General features: G+C 42.7%; 3 protein-coding genes and 1 long non-coding RNA gene across 4 annotated transcripts; 2 read left to right on the top strand and 2 right to left on the bottom strand.

Moving 5' to 3' along the window:
- Positions 1-1,174: 1,174 nt before the first annotated feature.
- Positions 1,175-8,956, top strand: LOC127760105 (DNA-directed RNA polymerase V subunit 1-like). Its single transcript, XM_052284320.1, is given in 14 exon segments — positions 1,175-1,273; positions 1,366-1,510; positions 1,770-1,885; positions 2,158-2,328; positions 2,489-2,647; positions 2,763-2,915; positions 3,004-3,506; positions 3,508-4,601; positions 6,018-6,253; positions 6,374-6,547; positions 6,643-6,786; positions 6,871-7,661; positions 7,839-7,947; positions 8,031-8,956. Coding segments are annotated over 14 exon segments (4,053 nt in total). The 3' UTR covers positions 8,190-8,956.
- On the top strand, positions 5,245-6,178 carry LOC127775500 (uncharacterized). The gene is made up of 3 exons (XR_008017993.1): positions 5,245-5,264; positions 5,346-5,920; positions 6,018-6,178. It is a non-coding gene; the product is annotated as an uncharacterized LOC127775500 (long non-coding RNA).
- Positions 8,957-9,113: 157 nt separating the features above from the next.
- On the bottom strand, positions 9,114-10,534 carry LOC127775387 (protein MITOFERRINLIKE 1, chloroplastic). Its single transcript, XM_052301614.1, has one exon. The coding sequence runs from the start codon at positions 10,438-10,440 to the stop codon at positions 9,319-9,321; it is 1,122 nt and encodes a 373-aa protein (XP_052157574.1). The 5' UTR covers positions 10,441-10,534; the 3' UTR covers positions 9,114-9,318.
- Positions 10,535-11,131: 597 nt separating this feature from the next.
- Positions 11,132-16,743, bottom strand: LOC127775354 (PH, RCC1 and FYVE domains-containing protein 1-like). The gene is made up of 5 exons (XM_052301581.1): positions 16,232-16,743; positions 13,180-15,158; positions 12,947-13,093; positions 11,934-12,478; positions 11,132-11,554 (listed from the first exon to the last, which is right to left on the bottom strand). Exons 2-5 carry the CDS (start codon positions 15,088-15,090, stop codon positions 11,425-11,427), a joined length of 2,733 nt encoding a protein of 910 aa, XP_052157541.1. The 5' UTR covers positions 15,091-15,158; positions 16,232-16,743; the 3' UTR covers positions 11,132-11,424.
- Between the last annotated feature and the right edge of the window lie 1,709 nt (positions 16,744-18,452).

Here is an 18,452-nt window from a genome sequence, read left to right as displayed (position 1 = left end):
TTAATTTTCCGCAGCAACGCAGCGGAGTATTGATCTATTTCTTATTTAAATGTACTCGCTAGGTTAAAAAATATGAGCATTTCTGTACTTCCTTTTTTTTTTTACGGGGATGGAGGTGAAATTAAATAAGACATGATTTTACTGGGATTAAGGAGAGAAGTGATATTAAATAAGTGATGGTTTTCATGGGGATTAAGGAATGGTGAAATTAAATGAGTACTGATTTTCGCAGAATTTAAAGAGAGGTGGAATGAAATAAGAGATGGTTAATTGATATATTCTAAAATAAAATTAAAATGCCAGATGGTTCTATTTTAGGATAGAGGAAATGAAATATTAGTAAAGTGCTCTTGATTACAAATACAATTATACAACTTTGATGTTAAATATTTAGATTATTTAAAATATAATATTGGTCATGTCTTGGTAACTCAGTCAAAACCGGTGGTAATTAAACGTTGGCAAAAAAAAAAAAAGAAGTCCCACGTGGAGTATTTACAGATTTTTATACTGCTTTGGTAGGTAAAACTTTCAGAATTGAAAGGATGGAAATTAAACGTCGGTAAAAAAAAGAAGCCCCACATGGAGTATTTACAATTTTTTACTGTTTTCTTCTTTCACCATTGTAATTACAACAACAACTAAAATACACAGTGATGTAGGCCTCACCCTTATTCACAAAGTAGATAGAACATATGGAGTAGGCAAGATACCAAAGTTGGATGGAGAGAGAGAGAGAGAGAGAGAGAGAGAGAGAGTAAAAGATGCGTGTTGACTGTTGAGTATTGAGTGAGTAAAAGAGAGGCCTCCTGCCTTCTGAGTTCTGAGCTTTCTCAATACTTGACACTTACACTTTGGGTGGCTACTGGTTGGTTACAGTTACAGAAGAGGTTTGTATAACACAGTAAAAACCAGTAGAGAATACAGTTCCCAAAAAACTTCATTCCTGTGTTTGTTTGGCATCTGAGGTCGCCATTGATCGACTAGCAAGCTCTTGATCTTGTCCATCCATAACCATATTAAAAACAAGAAACAAAGGTATGTTCTAGGGTTCTTCGGTTGATATCTAGTTGTTTGATTCTCCTTTTGGTTGGACATGACACTGATCGTACGAACCATTTGGTTTCAGTGATTGCATACTAACCTCTGCCTCCATAGGTACAGTCGTACAGAAATGGAAGGTCATCCTGATCCAACATCTGCTGCTACTGCCATGATCCCCGAGGCCTCGATCAGACGCATCAACCTGAGTATCACCAGCAACGAGGAAATTGTAAGCTGTCAAACCATCATCACCTTCACCTGCCAATGGTATTTGGTATCATATTCTTTTACCCATTGCTGTGACTCCTGTGTATTCGGCAGCTGAAGGCGCAGCCGGTGAACGAGCTCGAGAAGCCGATCCCCATCACGCATCAAAGCCAGCTGCTGAACAATCCATACTTGGGCCTGCCTCTGCAAGTCGGCAGCTGTCAGTCGTGTGGCAGCAACGCCATCGAAGAATGCGAAGGTATGCTAGTCAGTCGCAATCTCTTTTGTGCGATCCTGCATTGGACAATAACTTTCAGATTTCCAAACGGGTGCAAATGAAAGCAAGTTTTGTGAAGTTATTCACTGTTTATTTTGCATGGCATGATGTCTGAAAATCTGTTTCTGGAAAAAAAAAGAAAAGATATTGCAAAGAACAGTTTCAGAGACAGTGCTCACTCTTCACTCTGTTGTGTACCTTTGATGGAAATAAAATTCATTTTTTGATGATTGATTCCAAGGTCACTTCGGATTCATTGAGCTGCCCATGCCCATCTTCCACCCGAGCCATGTCACCGAGCTGAGCCAGATACTCAACTTAATATGCCTGAGATGCCTCAAGATCAAGAACAGAAAGGTACAACTGCAAAAACCATGCTCAAGCATATCATCAGCATATGCGATAAGCCATACTATATTGTCATCGCTAACACATGTTTCTGCACTTAACAACTCAAACAGAAGAGCACACTTAAGGGAAGCAAATTCACTTCATGTTCACACTGTCAGGTAATTTGCAGCTGATCATCCATTTATGTTTCTTAGGGGTCAATGTTGCTTTTCCCTCAACTGTGAAAAGCCAAGTAATGCAAACAGGCATCATTAGTTCTTGAATCCATCTTATTCCAGGAGCTCCCACCGCTGTGCGTTGCAGAAGTCAAGAAGTCCAATGGTGCCCGTGGCTTGGAGTTGAGAGCACCTATCAAGAAAGAACTGGAAGAGGGATTCTGGAGCTTCCTTGATCAGTTTGGCAGTTGCACGAGGGGTACCTCTCATTGTCGTCCTTTGCTCCCAGAAGAGGTACTCTTGCTCATGTTGCGAAAGCCACCCCTGTTGGAACAAAGCAAAGATAAATGCATAAGTTTCAGAACTTACATAAAGTAGCTTTGCATATAGAAATTGTTGCGCACATTTATCTTACTATCTGTCCCCCTTCACATTTTATTCTTCTGTTTGTCAGGTCCAAAACATCATAAAGAAGATCCCTGAAGAAACAAGAAGGTGGCTTTCTGTTAGGGGATATATTCCTCAGGATGGTTTTATACTGAGCTATCTCTGCGTCCCACCAAACTGCCTGAGGGTTTCCAATGTTTTGGATGGAAATACATTCAGCTGTTCAGTAAGTTCATCCTAATCAAACACTATTTGATTGAAGTTTGGAAGTTCTTTTTTCCTTTTTCCCTTCTAGATGTCATTACCACTGACCTAGTGATTTATGTCCCTTCTTTAATCAGGGCACATCGACAAACTTATTAAGGAAAGCACTACGTAAGATACAACAGATTCGTGGTTCAAGGATTGGTTCCTCAAACATCCAAGTGGATCAAGTTGCAGATGATCTTCAGGTCGATGTTGCCAACTACATCAACCTCGGAGGAACAACAAAGGTACATGATTCATTAGTAAATAAAGTGTAGGTTACCTTCTTCATCATAATTGCATCTTCATAAATTTATCATCGTATGTCTCTTGAAGGGTCACGGAGATGACACGTTCACAAGTCAACCAACAGCAATGCAATGGAAGCAAAAAATGAAGACATTGTTCATCAGTAAGAGCTCAAGCTTCTCGTCCCGTGGTGTGATTACTGGTGATCCATACATTGGTCTCAATGTTGTTGGGGTGCCTGAGGAAGTAGCAAAGAGAATGTCAGTAGAAGAAAAAGTCACAGACCACAACATTGCTCAATTGCAAGACATGATGAATAAAGGACTATGTTTGACATATACAGATGCCAATTCCATCACGTACTCATTGGATGCAGGGAAGGACAATCCGAACAAGAAACACACCATACTGAAGGTCGGCGAAATTGTCAACAGAAGGGTTTTCGACGGGGATATTGTCTTCCTCAACAGGCCACCAAGCACTGATAAGCACTCAGTTGAGGCCTTCTATGTCCAAGTCCACAATGATCACACCATAAAGATCAACCCACTCATTTGTGACCCACTTGGAGCAGATTTTGATGGTGACTGTCCAAATCTTCTACCCAAGGTCGCTTTCAGCAAGAGCTGAAGCTAAAGAGCTATACACTGTGGATAAGCAGCTGGTGAGCTCCCATAATGGGAAACTGAACTTTCAGTTCAAGAATGATTTCTCACTAGCTCTGAAGATCATGTGTGGCAGGGAGTATTCTGAGAGGGAAGCAAACCAAATTACAAATGCAATGTTCTCATCAGGGATGTACCCCCAGAAGCCACTGATTGGTGGACCTTACTGGACCTTTCCTCGGATTCTAGAGACCACTAAATCTAATGCAATAACACTGGCAGACCATCTTGACAGAGAATCTGTTGGAGCCTTAGCTACTGGTACCACCATCTCATCGATCCTTTCTACAAAGGGTCCAAGGGAGGCCACAGAATTTCTGAATCTTCTGCAGCACTTACTAATGGAGTCACTGCTTATTGATGGCTTCAGCATAAATTTGGGAGATTTCACTGTCCCAAGTCCAATTCTGGAAGCTATTCAAAATAATCCACTTGAGCTAAATAAGTACAGGGAACCAATTATGGATTTCATAACCCATTCTTCTGCCATAGGACTGTTGGTTGATCCCAAAAGTGATTCCAACATGAACAAAGTAGTGGAGCAGCTTGGTTTCCTGGGGCCTCAACTACAACACAACGGAAGACTATACAGTAGCAGGTTAGTGGAGGATTGCCTGTCTAAGTCTCTGCACAGATGTTGCGGGAGTACCAATTGTTGCAACCCTCTAGAGGAACATGGTACTGTAAGGAGCTCAATTTACCATGGACTAAACCCATATGAGGCTCTACTTCATTCTATATGTGAAAGGGAGAAGATAATGCGTGCATCTAAAGGGCTAGTGGAGCCTGGCAGTCTTTTCAAGAACATGATGTCAAGACTCCGAGATGTCACAGCATGCTATGATGGATCCATAAGAACTTCGTCTGGTAACTTAGTTCTTCAGTTTGGCTCAAGGGATGCATCAAATTGTGTGATACCAGGTGACCCCGTTGGTATCTTGGCAGCCACTGCAGTTGCAAATGCTGCTTACAAGGCAGTGTTGGCTCCTAATCAGAATAATATAATTTCTTGGGACTCGATGAAGGTGAGAAGCTGACCAGATCAATTCACTCCAAGCCTCAGTTCAATTCATATGTAGACTGTAATTTACTAATTTTGACTACTAAATTTTGTTTTACTACTAAATTCATATGTTTTTTTTACCACTAAATGTTACTGTTATAGGAAGTACTGCTTACCAGGGCAAGCACTAAAGCTGATGCCAATCACCGAAAGGTCATTTTGTATCTGAACCAGTGCTCTTGTGAAAATGAATGCATGGAGAGAGCACTCACAATTCGAGCCTGCTTAAGGAGGATCAAATTAGAGGATTGTACCACAGAGATATCCATCAAGTATGTACTATCAGGCTTTCCAATTATTTATGCTTCTGCAATGTAAAGATACAAGTCCTATTGATTCTACTTTACCTGAACTATAAATTAAACTAAATCTACAAAACTTATTTCATGTGATGCAAGCAATTAAACATCAACTATTGATTTGGCATCCTATTGAACTTTTTGGGGAAAAAGAGCATTTCGTTGAACTTGCCCAGTTCAGTCCAGCATTAGTTTCTTAGATTTCCCTTTTAGTAGTTCTACATTGTCCAAGGCTCAGAATTGTTGGGATAATATTTCAGGTATCAACAGCAAGCAACTCAAGCAGCTCATCATCTTGTTGGCCATATTCACCTTGACAAGGTCTATCATTCAGTAACTCAAATTATATCCATGTCATTTCATAATAATCACTAAGATTATAAGTTTCTCTTGCTCTTACAGAAGCAATTGAATCAGATTGAAACAATTATGGACAGTGTTCTTCACAAATGCCAGGAGACTTTTAGGAATAACATAAAGAAGAAGGGATCGATGCGTGAAATATTGACGACAGACTTTCATTTCAAGGTGCTTCAAACTTCTATTATTTTAGCAATAAAGACAGTATGAATAGAGATTTACTGCTCTTCTGAACTTCAGGTCCAGTAGTCTACTAATTTAAGTCATATGTTCAGTGCTAGACCACTAAGTTCTTTATGGCACAGTTCAGACTCTAGTAAATATATTATCTTCCATTAGGTATTTATGCATTTGGGACTACCATCCATATTTTGAGTAAAAGAATAATTTTAAGGAAGTATGACTACATTTTTGTTGTAAACTAAATCATGTGTTTCTTCTTTGCAGCACAAGTTTGTGCGACCAACATACAGATGATGATCAAGAATTTCGGGTTTCCTGCTTGCAGTTTTTCCTCCCTGCAAGCATCACTAAAAATATATCTGAATCTACTGAACGAGTTATCGATTTCATGACTAATGCCATTTTCCCTATAATTTTAGACACTGTTATAAAAGGTAAAAAAAATGCAAGAGGAACATCCAGACAGTTATGGTGAAAATGTCCTATGCAATTATGCTTACTTACAATCAATTCTGCACCTTCTCTTCACAGGTGATCCTCGAGTTGAGGAAGCCAACCTAGTAAGGATTGAACCAGAATCAACATTTTGGGTCCAGAGCTCTGGTGCAGAACAGAAAGGCGAGGTGGCACTGGAAATCACCATGGAAAAGGCTGCGGCTGCTGAGAGTGGCTATGCCTGGGGAGTAGCAATGGATGCATGTATCCCTGTGATGGATCTGATTGACACCACCAGGTCTATGCCGTACGATATACAGCAAGTCCGACAGGTGTTTGGCATTTCCTCCGCATTCGAAAAAGTCACACAGGTTCAGTTATTCCCCTTTCTCCTTTTAGCTGAAATTCAGGTAACTTCTGCTGAAACATTGCTCGTGTTGTGCTCCTTTCAGTACCTTTCCAAGTCTGTTGGAATGATTACAAAATCAGTTCTCCAAGAGCACCTGACAACAGTTGCAAGTAGCATGACCTGCACAGACGATTTGCATGGCTTCAACAACTCTGGCTACAAGGCCACATGTCAATCTCTGAAGGTTCAGGCACCATTTATGGAGGCTACACTATCAGTAAGTCATGCACTCTCATCTCTTTTGAAATCCTCACTTAAATGAGCCAGAACCAAGTCTTGGTCATAATTCAAATATAACAAAACATGTTGCAGAGATCAATACAATGCTTTGAGAAGGCAGCAGCGAAGGCCTACTCCGATCAGCTGGGCAATGTTGTATCAGCCTGCTCTTGGGGCAATAATACAGAAATTGGAACTGGTTCAGCTTTTGAAATCCTTTGGAATGATGAGAACATGGTACATTTGACAACTTTACTTGTTAACACCACTCATATTTACAGAGACTTTTGAAGATCACTTTAACTTCTTATCTCTTTTCAGTCATCAAGCAAGAGTATCCTTGGTGGGTATGGTCTGTATGACTTCTTGGAAGCAGTAGAAACAACAGGAGCAACTAAAGATAAGGCAATTGTTCCTCATAACTACTGCTTATATGATGTTGACTGCATTCCAGAGGATAAAGTATGTTTAGAAGAAAACAATCAGATCACCTGGACAGACAAACCAAAAGCTGAATTCCTGATGGAATCTGAGGGTAGGAGGGCAGGGATGCACAGCACTGGCCAAAAACATCCGAGGAAGCCAAATTGGCATGAAGGAAACACCAAGAGTTCCCCAAATTCTAGTGCAGTAGAATTTACTGGTCAGGTGTTCCAGAGAAGGCAATTGAAGACCAAGAGTAACTGGAACTCAGATGCAACACAGCAAGATGATAAAAAACCAAGTTGGTATATTTCAAATAGCGCGGGCACACAGAACTTCACCATTGCAGGATCATCCCGACCAGGTGAATGGAACAGGAAGAATAATAATCGCGGTCAAGGTGGTGGTAGAGCAGTGTGGAAATCAGAGGGACCACACCGTGGAGGCAGTAGCAGTAATAGGAATCAAGGTGGTGGTAGAGCAGTGTGGAAATCAGAGGCATCACACTGAGGCAGTAGCAATAATAGGAATCGAGGTGGTGGTAGAGCAGTGTGGAAATCAGAGGCATCACGCCGTGGAGGCAGTATGAGGCAGGTAGCGAGTTGTGCTTTTACACCAGTGGAGCAGCAGATATTTGAACAAATCGAACAAATCACAAAGAATGTAAAGAGGATCATCCGTGAATCGAGGTATTTTTCCGGTCCAATAAACTTGAAAAGGCACAAGTACTAGGATTCTTCATTTTTCGACCACTAGTACGTTGATAGCTAGATGATAAGATGGAAGTTAAGTGTATGTTCAAACACCGCCCAGGTGGTTCCTTCTGTTGTATCCCTTACAGTCCATCTCTCTCAATACTTTTGCAGGGACGGTATTAAACTTCCTCCAGATGATGAGAAGTTTATTGTCACAAATGTTCTCATGTACCACCCAGAGAGGAAGAAGAAGATAGCTGGCAACGGCAACTACATAACAGTAAGCAACTTGCCTTCTTGAATCTTTCTGCGTCAGATGAACCAAAAAATGGAAAACCATGAGGACTCATTTGCTGCTTATAGGTCGATAGGCATCAGGTATTCCATGGAAGTAGGTGCTTATATGTCATGTCCTCAGATGGATCCAGAAAAGATTTCTCCTACAAGAAGTGCCTGGAGAACTACATCAGAGCTCAGTACCCAGATGCTGCAGATTCATTCTGCAGAAAGTACTTCAAATGATGAACCATAGCACGTTAAATTTCTGTTGCACTCTTGTATTTGGTGCCCACAAACTTATCTACTCTACCTCAGTATGATCAAACATGTTCTGTAACTGTGAACTTGTATTTGGTGCCCACAAACTTATCTACTCTACCTCAGTATGATCAAACATGTTCTGTAACTGTGAACTTGTATTTGGTGCCCACAAACTTATCTACTCTACCTCAGTATGATCAAACATGTTCTGTAACTGTGAACTTGTATTTGGTGCCCACAAACTTATCTACTCTACCTCAGTATGATCAAACATGTTCAGTAACTGTGAACTCATTACTGAACATCAGAAAAACACTAAATGCCTAGACACTTCAATGTTTTTATTGCATTGTGACTGATACTATATTGTTGAATTACTCTAAAGAGGCAACCGTACCCTTTAAGTTAACAGCAACCACTAAAATAAGATGCATAGTCGCCTAGACCTCGCACTCAAACATTAGCAGTTATATAGAGTTTCATGTTGAATCATATCACTATGATTTCTTTTTCTTTTTGAGACAAAGCATATCAGTATATCACTATGAATTTGAAGCTGATGAAACATCTAGTAGTGGTAGAATCATAAAACATCCATTAAATGGAAATTTTCAAACTACCACTGATTCTTCTAAGAGCTAGTGAATCAAATAGGTTGCATGATATTCTACTAATGCGGTGCAAAACAGAAAATGAGTAGCAATGGAGAGTTACACTGCTGTACATGAGTAAAGGTTTGTGTGGTCGTGGTGCTTAAAATGCGAAAAAAAAAGACTTCCATTTTCTCAAGCTTCAGTTGCAACCACGCGCACAAACACAAAAGAAAAGGTGATGCATGAAAAGTTACTTTAAAACATTACCTGGAACCTATGCCCAACAAAGCTGGCTATTGAACAAAACCGATGATACATTAACAATGGTCTGATTTTATTGCTTGTGCACTTCAACTCTACAATGAACTTTCAAGGATGCTTAAGTTTCAAACAATTTAAGCAGGTGCATTATCTGCATCATAGCATAGCTAGGTAGGTACAGTAAAACTCCTGAGACAGTCATGGCATCATTGGGAGCAAAATCAACAGCCAACTTTCCTGAAAGAGCACTCACAAACTCAAGCAGCGCCTACTCCGGCCTTCATCTCCGCTGCAGCCTTCCTCTCGCAGTCTTCAATGTACCATTTGAGAATCGCAAGCCTCGCCGTCTCGAAGGCGCAGTATCCCAGCGCGGCGAAGCAAGCGCTGTGCAGCACCCTCGGACCAATCCCCCGGGACAAGCCCATCAGCCCCTCCTCGGCGACGACCTCCCGCATTGTCCCAACCACGGTGCGGCTCCCCTCGGTGCCCACCCTGGTCATGAGGCGCGTCTTGACGACGTCGAGCGGGGTGGTGAGCGCCGCCGATATGGCCCCCGCGAGAGCGCCGCACAGCACACTCTCTCCCGGCGTGAGGCTCTCCTTGTTGCGTTGCTTGAGGGTGAATGCCTTGAGGTACTCGAAGGAGGAGTAGCTGAGGACCCCCGCGGGGAGGTTGCGGAGGAGGGTGGCGGCGTAGCCGGCGTAGAGGCCGAAGAATCCGTCGGTCTGGAGGATCTGGAGGAGCACCTGCCATGAGCGGCCCTTGGCGGCGCCGGATTGGAGGCGCTGGGTGATGAGCTCCTTGGGGACCATGATGGCGGAGGAGGAGACGTTGCCGCTGGCGCCGGCGAGCGGCGGCACGAGGAAGGGTGGGAGGTGGGGGCGGAGCAGCGACTTGGCGAGCTCGCACGTGCCGAAGTAGACGGCGGAGGAGGACGCGGAGCCGAGGATGACGGCGGAGAGGCCGCGGTAGAGCCCCAGGGGCCCGTCGGTTCGGAGGATGTCGAGGAACACCTGCCACGACCCCCCCGCGGCGGCGCCGGCCTGGATGCGGGTCTTGACGGCGTCGATGGGGAGCAGAGCGGCGTAGGTGAAGGCCCCCGCCGCGGCGCCCGCGCACGCCCCGATGGCCGCGCGGGCGAGCGGGGTGGGAGGCGCCGTGGCGGCGACGGCAGCCGACGCAGGCGCGGGCGCGGGGATGGAGAGAGATGAGGAGGAGAAGACGGGGCCGGGCGACGAGGAGGAGGAGGGAGGCGGCGGGTGCTGGAGGAGGAGCGAGGTGAGGTCGGAGAAGAGGGAGGGGAAGTCGAGGTGCGGCTGCGATTGGGAGCGGGCGGCCATGGCGACGGAGAGCGACTCCCTCGAGCTCGGCGGCGGCATGGTCACCTCCACCTTCACCTTCACCTTCACCTACTCCGCTGCGCCTGCGTGGAGAGAAGGGTTGGGTTGGGTTGGGTTGGGGTGGGGTGGAGGAGACGAAGCCTACTCCATTTCTGGGATGTCAGTTATGGATGGGGCCCACTTTTGTTGTGGGCCCTGGGCCGTATGGCTAGTTCGTGATTCTTGTTGGAATTCTTTCCTCCAACTTTGCTCTGCTTTCGAATGGAGGAAATTTAGTTGAATTATATAGAAAATTGAACCAAATTCTATAGGGGTTCTCCAAAATTCATACTCCTTCCGTCCTAATATAAGTGATGACCGGATGTGACATTTCATAGAGGAAGTACGTGAATTTTGTAAGATACTGTGGGGTTTTCTGAAGAAGGCAGTGCAATTCCCGCGGGATTTGAGAGTTTTTCTCTGGCTCCTCTAAAAAATAATTTGAAGTGTCTGGCAGTTGCAGTTTTAGAGCAGTTTCATTCCCAGAAATTCTACCAAGGCTTCACTCCATATCATCAGCATCATGTACATAGACAGTTGCAGTTTTAGAGCAGTTTTATTTCCAGAAATTCTACCAAGGCTTCACTTCATATCATCAGCATCTTGTACATAGAAAGGATGGAAAATGGTTGCAGAAAATTTCTCTGAATCTTTACACCTGCACTGCATTCGCCATTCAGCAATTAATTCATCATCACACAAAAAGGGAAAAGAAAGGGCTAGTCCTCCCTAATAGTTTCACAGCCCTCCCTAAATTTGTTTGACAGCTCTATGTACATGAGTGACATTGGGGCAGAGAACCACAATCCCCCCTTGGACGATCATGGATGAAAAATAAGAATAATTATCCACACTACAGGGCCAAAAAAGAATTTTTCTCTTCAAGGCCTTGCAAATGATAGTTGCAAGGCCTCTTTAACTATGGCTTTGGAGCCTCACTTCATGTTCTTCCTCCAGCCAGTCCAGCAGCATGCCATCCTCATGTCATCGAGCTGACCGGGTTGATGCTGCTGACGAGACTCTTTCGGAACTTCTTACGTTGTACCTCTCATATACCTTCTCCCGGTTCTCGTTCCACCAGTTCTCTGCTTGATGCTCCCCAAACCGCCTGCGACTGCAAGGATAAGAGAAGTGAGTTGAATTGGGCATTGCGTATGAAATGTTGTATGATCCCAGCACAAACACTGCACCATTCATAGTGCACATTAGAGCCTAGAGGGGCACTTGCTGTGTTAAAAGACACCAAGAGGCAGCTTACTTTGCATTGCAACTATAGTATGACTGTTGATTAAATAGTTGAATTAAGGAATAACACACCATTCTGTTTTATACTGTGGAGCATATCCCGAAACATAAACCAACTGTCAGGTTCACAGTGATTTGCGAAAGCATTTTTTTTATTTTAGTCAAGAAATACCATATCTTACTAAGGGGCAAACAAAAACTAACCACCATGACAGGATTTAAGAAAGAGGATAGAGATCCTGATTTACCTGAAGCGCACCCGCTTCAGATCCCGAGTCCCATCGCGTAATGTTGTCAGTGTAATGTATACCCCTGGTTCATACTGTTCAATCCATTCAGCCTGAACTTGGTTGCTGGACAGAGATACTGTCCCTCGAGGTTTGTAACCATCTTCACCATTTTGAAGGGACCTAGCATCCCTGTTATTGCTATCATCCGATTTACCGCTTGCACTGAACAACTCATCACTACTGATCCGTGCCCTTCGATTTGAAAGTTCAGTGTCATGAGGGCTTGAAACCCGATGGCTGTGAGTGCTCACTTCACTATGTTCACTAATACTACCCGGTGATTTATGTTGACTTGAGATTCCATTTGCATGCAAGGATCTTCCAGTGTTCAGGCTAGGCGTGTTTAAAGCACTGATAGACTCATTTTGTAGCTGGTGGATGCCATTCGTGCCCGAGTAGATAGCAGCATGCAACTCTGTGCCATTTGGAAAATGCATTTGTTTTGATTCATTCCCATCATAGGCTCCCTGATCTGGAGGCAGTCTTTCAGCCATATCCTTGAGCTGCACAAGCCGAAGCAAAAGGCAGACAATAGCCATCAGGGAAAAGGATAGCCATAACAAAACTAAAGTAAGTGATACTTAACTGAAGAAAACTCAAATGAATAATTTGAGAGGTTAGGTGCCAAATACAGAAGTTTCTTTCAGATTAAAGTTTTTTTAAAAAAGATAAAGTGAATATTTAGGTATTGTACATTTTGATTTTGACATTGCATGTAATTCATAACATTAAGAAATTTCTACTCTTGCAAAATGGAAGTGAAGTGAAACTGAAACATATCCCTTTTGTTTCTGGTAGAATGATTATACATTTAAAATGTCCACCACAATAACATGCATGAACACAGCTTGGCATTCTTAACCACAATATATCACAGGCCAGGAATACTACAGGTGTCCAACAGTTAATTAGTTAAGTATCGGTTCATGGCTTTTATGAACAAAGGAGGACAATAAGCTAATAGGCCTTACCTGTGCTGTTAGCGATTTTATGACTTCCTTTGCAGCTTTGGACTTTGAAGATTCTTCTGCAACCAGTGTCATGGCCTCTTGTACTTTCTTGGCTGATTTCTGCAACTCAAGCTCTTGAACCTCACATCGGTGCCTCAGGTTATCAACCTAAATATGTGCAGCATTAAATTCTTTAGTCGCATAATAAAGAGGATACCAAAGTTGGACTTGCGCATAAATAAATAAAGAGATACCTGTGCACGGAGTCTTTCAACTTCCTGATTTAACATCTCATTTGTTTTCACAAGATTATCAGCAGCACCTTTTCCAATAGAAAGGCCATGAGTTGTTGGAACTGGTGTGGTAGAACGGGGCGGACTAGGCTTGCGAGAGAAAGGGGAAACAGCCCTAGAAGTATTTACCGATCGAACTGCCGTTGTGCGCACTGCTCTTGGAACTGGCCTGTTCAGATCAAGCCCACCAGATAGAGCAATATCTCTAAGCTGAAGAAGCGAATTCATTTGAGGTGTACGAAGAAACGACAGTGCATCTGTTTTTTTCCCTTGTTTTGCTGCCTTGCTATCCAAACTTCTGATCATATCCAGATTACTAGGTATAATTGCTTTTGTCAATCTACCATCAGAGTTGCTTTCGCGAAGTACATTCTCTTTCTTTTTACTAATTGCACTAGAGTCTACAGCATTGTTCAATTTCAAGAAGCAGGAATCACAAACACGGTAAGGTTTTGCAGGATTGGGAGCCAAAGCTGCCCTGACAGCCTTCCTTGAGGTGCACGCATTACAATGGACAAGTCCACAATTATGGCAATTATGCCTCTTTCGGGTGAACCCAAATGGTTGTCGACATGAAGCACACTGTGACTGCTCGGCTCCAGAGACCCACTTATGCTGGCATATAGCAGCAGTGAAGTTTGCTCCACAGGCTATGTGCCTAACAGACCTATCTCTCAATGCCTCAACCAGTGTAGGTATTTTTCTGTCCTCTATATCTCCATGACCTAGTCTTCCATTGGCTCCTTTTCCCCATGTAAAAACCTCGCTCTTAATTGTCAAAACTGCAACATGGTAGGAACCACAGGCAACTTGCACAACATTTTCACCCACAATCTCTTCAACTAAACATGGAATCTTACCATCTGAACGAGGATTGCCAAGCTGACCATAAACAGTATTACCCATGCTCAAAACTTTCCCAGATGTTGTCAGACCCACAGTTAAACTATGGCCACATGCTATCCTGTGAAAATCATAATCAATAAGTGAAGCCACACATGTAGGCTTGAGTCGTGGTTCTTTGTCACCATGACCAAGTCGATGCTTATCACCATCTCCCCATGTGAAGAGCTTTCCAGAAGATATACTTGAACTTGACTGAGTCACTATAACTTCTACAATGGCAGCAGTGTGCCATACACCACATGCAACAGAAATCGTTTTCAACCCCGATAAAGACTCGACCTCCTTTGGGCATGAAATGCTTTCTCGGTTTCCATGGCCTAAAACTCCAAATGTGCCATCACCAAAGGTAAATAGCTGGCCCATTGTTGTAATCAAAGCTGTATGCCATGTTCCACAAGATACATAAGCAACTGCAAGACCTTCCAATGCTCCTGCAATTCTTTTTGGAATCCAGTGGCTTACATCTTTACCATGGCCTAGAAGTCCAACATTATGTGTTCCGTCTCCCCAAGTATACAGTTCCCCAGCTGTTGTCACAGCACAAGTATGGAACTCCCCACAAGCAACAATATCCACATTGCAAACTGCTAATGACTCAATTAGACGAGGATGAATAGAATCTTCTCGTGATCCATGGCCAAGGCGTCCACCAGATTCTTCACCCCATGTAAAGACTTCTCCATTTTTTGTGACCAAAGCAGAATGTTTAACTCCACAATCCACATGATACGCATCAAGGACTAAATTAGATTCCAAAGGCTTAGGTCGCAGGACATCGGTCCTAACAGTTGACCTAACTACAGTATCAGAACCAGTTCTTACAGAGTTATCACAGATAACTTCACCCCATACATACACATCACCTGAAGAATCACAGTCATCTTGTGCAGAACCGTGACTTGATGTACTAGGGGCACTAGATGTGCTTACTCTGATAACATCAGAAGAAGCCCCTTTAGTGTGCATATTTATCACATCTGATCTCCAAGAACTGCTATTGCAGGAATAACAAGGCTGATTTAATATTGAAAAATCTGCATATGTTTAACAGCAACTCAGTAAAACTCATTATGCATCATCAAATTGATACAGTAGTTTTAACGAAACAAAATTACAGATAAGAACAAGTGAATAAAATACATGGATGCGGTTACGGGAACAAAGTATCAGCATCCTATGAACCTGAATGGCAGCAATAATGGAGGTTATGGGGAAAGCACACTTCTGTTACTGGAGAGCAAGATTTAAAATGACTATGGCCAGGTATAGTTAGATCCCATTATAGTACAGCAATTACAAAAGTTGTTTGTGAACTAATTTGTCCATCTTATAATATGAACCAGTTTGAGGTCCGCGCTCTAAAACTGTACACACTAGTTATCAGAAGCAACATAGAATGGTTCTGTTGAAATGCATAAATTCACATTATACCTTCATCATAAAGAGGATCAGGCTGCTGAGTAGCACAGCAGCTCCTCCTACGCTTATATTGACCACAAACTACTACAGCACTACATGATACAAGTTAATCCTGATCCTCTCTATCGCTTATAAATCCTTCCTACATGTTTGGAAAAGTTGCTAGCTAAAGCTCGAAAAAAAGGAAAATCCATAAACATACCATTTTTAACATAGCAATAATAACCAAGAACACATCGTGAAAATTACCAGGTGTACACATAAATAGCAATTTTATCCCGAGAATCCAGCACATCCTAAGTGGAATCAACATAATAGCAATATGCATAAATCCCTCTGCCCTGACCATTCCACATACCTTGCATCTAGAATTCACCTACGCTCATTCATCCACAAGCTCGCTAGTAATAGCAACCCCAAGTCCAAGCAAAAAAAAACAAGAAAGCATCCATAGTTTTTTCTCATTCCACTACCACTACCACAGAGCAAATCTTAGACAGCAAAGCCCTCACAAAATTCGCCCTAACCTAATCAAGCAATCAGAACAGAAGCCACAAGCTAAGCCCCCCAAACCTCGCATCCTCAACTAAAACCACACGGCACAAACCACTGAGAGGAGCCTCCTTTTCTAGCCATTTTCCGCACCGAACATAGCAGGAAGAGTAGAACAGATTGGATTTCGCCGTACCAGAGGAGGCAGGAGACACGGGGGGGCGAGCTCGCCGGGGATCGATCCCTACTAAGCCCGCGGCGCAGCCTCTGCTCCGAGTCCTAGATCCGGCCGAACCGAGCAGGAAGGAGAGGGGAGCAGAAGAGGCCAGACAAAGCCGGCGGCCGCGGCCGTACGCTGGGGTTGGGAAAGCTGTGCGCTAAGCTCCCCGATTCCAACTCTTGATTCCTCTTTGCCCCCTCTCTCTTGGAGCTCGTCGTGCGCGGTGGAGTCGTCGGAGACGGCGACGCAGAACGGAGAGGAGAGCCTGGTCTTGCACGAGGCCTTAGCTTCTCGCCTTGCCTAAGCGCGCAGCCGCCGGAGAGGCTCGCTTGCTGGCCCGCGAAGCTCTGCTCCGCCAGGCGCTGGACCTGGACGCTCCGCCGCCGAGTAGATCCGGCCGCCGACGAGGTCGTCGGGCGAGCGGCGGATGAGTTGGGGGGGAGAAGCGGCGCGGCGGCGACACCAGAGGAGCGGGAGCCCCGGCGACGGATGGAAGAAATGGAAGGAAATGAGAGAGAGGGGGTGATTTTATATAACTAACTTGTTTTCAGGGTGTTTAATGTAAAAACTTTGGATCTACATGTAAACTGTGGGAATTTTTTTTCCTTTCTTACTATTCCGTGTAAAGTGTATAAACCGTATTTTCTTTCCTCTTGTAAAAATTTGTACTACTTCTCTCTTTAAATATTTTTCTACTTTTTTTATAACTAGTGTACTTTTTTTTCTTTTGTCATTGCCGCCTAGTCAACAGTCGTTGACTGCTATACCCTTACAGATATTTTAAAATATAACGAGCTTAAAAACTCTTAAAATGCCATAAGATGACAATAAAACTAGCAGTTGAAAGATATTGAATTTACATAATATATTTATAGTTTAATTAAATTCTGCAAACCATTAAACCTATTTAAAACCATGCCTCAAACAATATATATTGGCGTCTACAATATAGTTGTCATGCGACTGACTTGCATCTTACTGCATTTTTTCTAAAAGTATCTTACATATGAATTGTTGATAGCTACTATATATACTTTGAAATCACCGGAAGCTATTGCGATACATATAAAAATATTGTGTGTTTAATTAATTGTCATCTTTCAAGAATATGTGTCCTAAATTTTATCAAATGTGAATGCTATTTATAATGCATTCCATGTGAAAACAGTAAAACATGACTTTCGGAAGCTAATGGCTTGGAATGTCAAATATGGCATGGTAAATCTTTACTAACTCTATTATCTTGTACTCCACGTATGCTAAAGTAAATTAGGGCGGTTATGATCTACTCCCTCCGTCCCAAAATAAGTATAGCCATAGTTTTCTGCGTCTAAATTTGACCATTCGTCTTATTTGAAAAAAATTTAAAAAAAATTAAAAACATAAGTCACGAGTAAAGTGCTATTCAAGCTTTATCATCTTATAACAATAAAAATACTAATTATAAAAAAATTTTAAATAAGACGAATGATTAAAGTTGGACGCGGAAACTGATGGCTATACTTATCTTGGGACGGAGGTAGTAAACAAAAATAAAAATAAAAATATAGCGTCTCTGCTAAATGTCAATTCCTCTACCTCGAAGCTTTTGGTTCCCAACAACTGATGTAGCTTTCTTGGTGGGTCTTGTTGTCTACTCATTTCATGCTTGATACCATCTGGAGACAGTATTTATACCCCAATTATTCTTACAATAAACACAATTTAGAATCTTTTTAATGGTGTATAGTACTCCCTTTGTTTCACAATGTAAGTCATTCTAGCATTTCTCACATTTATATTGATGCTAATGAATCTAGACATATATATATATATTTATTAGCATCAATATGAATGTGAAAAATGCTAAAATGACTTACATTGTAAAACGGAAGAAGTAGTAATAACATCAACGAAAACACCATTCTAGAAAAGCAATTAATAAATATCCTAATGACACTGACTTGATTAATTAGCACAACCTACCGAAGGTTTGGACTTTGGACCAGGCCAGAGATGAGTTTTACTATTCATTTTTTTCTGTCTTTGACTGGATCATGGACCCTGGTGACATGGCTTTGATCCGGTGGGGCCCACTTGTCGGGGCATGAAGCATGATAACATGGCCATGTATGTCCTCCTTCACAAGGATCCGGATCATGTCTTTCCAAGGAGAAAAAGGCACGGCTTGCACATGACCTACCTAGCCAACTAGGGG

This window comes from Oryza glaberrima, chromosome 1, assembly GCF_000147395.1.
Source record: "Oryza glaberrima chromosome 1, OglaRS2, whole genome shotgun sequence".
In the NCBI taxonomy this organism is placed as follows: Eukaryota; Viridiplantae; Streptophyta; class Magnoliopsida; order Poales; family Poaceae; genus Oryza; species Oryza glaberrima.
Note: the sequence above shows the minus strand (reverse complement) of the source record. Positions and strands in the feature narration are given on the sequence as shown.

Bases quoted from the DNA above. Each gene is read 5' to 3' on its own strand.
- LOC127775354 (XM_052301581.1), bottom strand. From the start codon at position 15,090: ATGCACACTAAAGGGGCTTCTTCTGATGTTATCAGAGTAAGCACATCT. The intron at 13,094-13,179 runs GTATCTCTTTAT...GCACATATTTAG, and splicing joins TTGAAAGACTCCGTGCACAG to GTTGATAACCTGAGGCACCG. The intron at 11,555-11,933 runs GTAAATCAGGAT...TTATCCTTGCAG, and splicing joins CTGAAGCGGGTGCGCTTCAG to TCGCAGGCGGTTTGGGGAGC.
- LOC127775387 (XM_052301614.1), bottom strand. From the start codon at position 10,440: ATGCCGCCGCCGAGCTCGAGGGAGTCGCTCTCCGTCGCCATGGCCGCC.